Source organism: Neophocaena asiaeorientalis, unplaced genomic scaffold (assembly GCF_003031525.2).
Source record: "Neophocaena asiaeorientalis asiaeorientalis breed wild unplaced genomic scaffold, Neophocaena_asiaeorientalis_V1.1 scaffold5, whole genome shotgun sequence".
In the NCBI taxonomy this organism is placed as follows: Eukaryota; Metazoa; Chordata; class Mammalia; order Artiodactyla; family Phocoenidae; genus Neophocaena; species Neophocaena asiaeorientalis.
In genome coordinates this window covers 4,740,727-4,744,875 of record NW_020174698.1, presented here as the reverse complement: position 1 = coordinate 4,744,875, position 4,149 = coordinate 4,740,727, and the positions used below count along the sequence as shown (strand labels likewise).

Sequence of the window (4,149 nt, the reverse complement as noted above, 5' to 3'; positions counted from 1 at the left end):
AGAATTCCTACCAGAAGAATGTAGCTTTATTCTTAGCAACATTAAGTAGAAAAATAGATTCCCCAGGCTCCAAAGATTTGAGTTTCCAAAAGCTGTGTACCCTTTTCTAGCCAGTATGCGCACCTTCCTTACTAAGAACAATGAAAACAAATATAATATTACACAATTTCCAAAGGAAATCATTTTACTTTGATATCTCAGATTCAGAAATTCTGAAGTAAAAATAAACATGAAATTCCAAATAGGGAGTGTTTGAGATGATCATATTTCTTACATAAATATTTAGAAGGAAAATCATAGAATCTGATATAGCACTTATGAAATAAAAAGAATTGAAGTTAACAATAAAATATTCCTCAAAAACATTACAAGTATTTCATTAGATGGACAAATTCTGAGAATCAAGAAGGAGAAACTCCGAAACATAATATTTATGTAAAAGATAATACAGTTTGTGTTGAAGACATTGTTTGCTAGGGAGAAATGGCCTAAAAATGGAATGGAAAAATGCAACATTCTTAATTGATTGGACTGGCAAAGCAAGCGGTATTGGACCACTTGATTCTGTCAAGGAGTATGCAAGATACCACACAAAAATTTAATTTTATTTAGTTTATTAATATGATCCAAACAGACTTAGTTTAAGAAATGAGCAAAAGACACAAAACAAGATTTGGCTAATCTATACTATACCAAGAGAACCAAATAAGGTGACAAGATTTTCAGTTGGTGACAATTTTACGATGGAAAGTTAGTTTATTATCTAATATGAAAATACATCTACAATAGCAACTGTGACTCAGATCGAGCCAGTATGCAACACGTGTGACACCCACCATGGTCAGAGAGGGACCTCACACCCTCCTCAGCTGGTTCACACTATCTGGCCTTTGCCCTGGAGCCCCACAAAACACCCCTCACAGCACAGAGTTTGCGGCCAATTACATTTTCTCCTCAGCCTACAATCAGTTATGTACCATTTCTATGTTTCCCATAGCCTCTTTCTTTTTAGATAGTGACAGAGCTCAAGGAAAAAACTCACCTGGCCAGTGCTGAGCAAGGAAGGGTTGGGAAAAAAAGTACTTTGAGATGGATTCAGGGTAGTTTGGGACTCAGACTCAGAATGGGCACCATCAGAAAGCATTGAGGTCTGTGGGTAATGCACAGAAAAGGACAGAACCAGGTAACGCGGAAAGGTAGGAAGGACCACTGTTACATCTGGGAAGTCACACCAGAGAGCAATAAAGAGGAAGACAGCTGGAAGGGAGAGTACTTCCTTTTAAACCTTTAAGATGAAAACATTAAAAAAAAAAAAGGAATATAGAAACCAAATCAATTTTAAAAAGTAAAATAACAAGGAGTATTTCAATAAAATGAAATACAGAAGGATATAAAGAATTCTTTTACTTCCACTTGACTTTATCCATAGTTTTTAAGAGGTTGTATTAAGTCAGGCCAGCTTTGCTCTATTTGGGGGTCGATACATTTTATCAGATGTTTCTGAGGAAAAGACGAGAACCCGACTGACATCTCTCAGGCAGTCTGGGAAGAGGGGGAGGGGAGGAAGGGAACATGTGAAAGGAAAGTCTCCAAGAGCTTCACCCTCACCCTTCACGCCCAAAGTGTCTTTAACCTGCACGTTAAGTGTCAGGTTCGGATCTCAGAAAACCACGGTGAGGGAGCACGACAGGATTACATGCTTCGTGGTGCACGTAATTACAAGCTCGCGGTGCTTAGCGTGCCGCCCAGAACCATGAAGCCCAGGAGCAGCTCGAGAGACACATTTCCACGCAGAGAAGTGGAAGAAGCTCCACACGTCAAAGGCTCCACTTTATAGGGTCTTTCTATATCTGGAGGTAATGCTGTCATCCCTTGAATCTGCAAAGGAAAGAGCAGACATTGCCACTGAGTGTGTGATTTAAGAGCAGGACCGTGGCCAAGCTTGCTCAGCCTTTGCGCTTCTGCAGGGTTTAAAGGGGTGGCGGTATGGATGCTGAAGCTGTGCACGGTCCCGGTGTCAGAACCTTAAGGATTCCCAGCGAGGGGGCGAAGAGGGCCGGACACGCCCTTGGGAAAGAAGAGATAGAAAACACGCTCTGTCTTTTTTTGAAGCTCTCATCCCATTTTATTCCTTCTTCACCCCAACTTTAGTTTTAGAATAGATTGCCTTCTTCAAAGGAAGTGGAATCAGGAGTTTGGGGCCAATCTAAGTAATCACTGAATAAATTCGCAGACATATCAAAAGACAAGATTTGGCTAATCTATACTATACCAAGAGAACCAAAAAAGGTGACAAGAGCTGGACCACTGGATTTACGGATATCTGTCTGTTCCTTTGATTGTACCTGTTGCGGATTCAGGTAAGATGTAACATCTGGTTTCCCCGAAGATTAAAACAAAGTGGGGCTTACCGACCACTCTGCGTTGTCTGTCTTGGAACACCTCACGTTCACCGGCAGGCTAAGGACAATCTTATTGAAGGCAAGACCTTCCTTTTTAGTCCATTTAAACTTATTCATTGCATCCATGAAAGAAAGGTTTTTATACTGCTTGGGGCTTTTAATAATGAAAGGCCAGGTCCTGAATTTAAAATAAATAACCATAATTAGTCATATTCAGAACAAAAGCATTACATGTTTCCATCACTTTTCAACATTCTAAAATAGACTTCATACTTGTTCATTTTTACACGCACAGATAACCTAATGCAAGGCACTGATGAACTCTTAAGCAGTTGCTAGAAGAAATATATATAAAATAAGGAGTCTTTTAAAAAAAACAAAATTCCTCGGTTTAGTAACAGATGGGTATTACTTTTAAACACATCGTTTTGGCTTAGAAAGCTTCCCCAGAGCCTCGTAATTCCTCACGTACTTGTTTTGGCTCTAGTTAACAGTATAACTGGTAAGCATTCAGTTCTGACGAGTATAATGCTAATAGTGTAATGAAGAAACGTATAGAATCTCAAAAGGTACTGAACAACGTTGGAAATTTCAATTCCATGCTGTTGAAAAGCCTGACCACTGCTGGCTGCCCTGTTTTAGCTTGCCTAAGTGACAAAAAGTTTTGAAAAATTTGAAATTGAACCAGTGTTTTTAATATTCCATTGAGAAAAAAATACTCTACAGATGATACATTCTGCTTCTACTTGCTGCTCTAAAAAAATATATGTTAAATGTCCAAGAAAGAAGGACAAAATCACAGAAGAATGACATGACGAGCTTCAAGAGGCACTCTTCAGGTGATGCCTTTCATTAAATATAAGTTTGATATTATTGATTCTTGAAAAAAGGAAAAGTGTAAGTGTTGACATAGCTTAGAAATTTACACAAACTACTCCACGGACCTTCCAGGAGATTATCATGGGTAACCAGTAGGTATGTGGCTCCCTTGACACCCCAAGAGGAAGTTCCAGTGATTTTCAGTAATTAACAATGAATTAACATCCAGCTGAGGAATCTATATCTTTAATATTTGATCTTCACAATTTCTTCATTTAATTATGTCACTACCGACTCTCTCTCTTACACACATAACCTACTCAGGCACATTGAATATTATCTTTTTAATTAAATTAAACATCCTTTATTAATCTTTTACAGTTACGAAGATAAATTTTTAATGTTTAAAACAAAATCATTTCCTCTGTACTCTAATAAGACAATGAATAATAGGTCACATATGAGAATCTTTATATTCTTTATTCCTAACCTTCTTTTTCCTTTAATTAAAGTCAATATATCTTTGTTGAGTTTTAAATGTACTATTTTGCACAGAGACCTTAAAGTACCATAGAGAGCAATCACCATCATACTACATTAAACATATCTAGCAAGACCTTAGATCTATAACATTGTAAATTAAATACACTGTGAAGACTTGCAGAGATACAATCCAGAATTAGTATAAAATAAAACTTGTACATGTAAAAACTTGCATAAAGTAAAAATTTGACTTGAAAGTAAAAATTTGACCATTATATTTACATACAATGTCCTTTTAAATACACTAAAAACTTTATATTTCATTAAATATAAAATAACTTTAAATCATATTAAAAATCAAATTTACATTTCAAAGAGCTAAGATATTTGTCTTGAAAAAAGGAAAATCAACTTCATCACCAGGGAAATGCTGGGGGTTAGCGGG

At 36.9% G+C, this 4,149-nt stretch overlaps 1 protein-coding gene across 1 annotated transcript in view; it reads right to left on the bottom strand.

The window, feature by feature from the left end:
• Positions 1–264: 264 nt before the first annotated feature.
• Positions 265–4,149, bottom strand: part of MOXD1 (monooxygenase DBH like 1) — an 83,242-nt gene continuing 79,357 nt past the window's right edge. Inside the window, exons 12-13 of the mRNA XM_024759011.1 lie at positions 2,412–2,580; positions 265–1,878 (exon numbers count right to left, since the gene is read on the bottom strand). Coding sequence (XP_024614779.1) covers positions 1,717–1,878; positions 2,412–2,580 — 331 coding nt within the window. The 3' untranslated portion in view covers positions 265–1,716. The remainder of the gene's footprint in view (positions 1,879–2,411; positions 2,581–4,149) is intronic.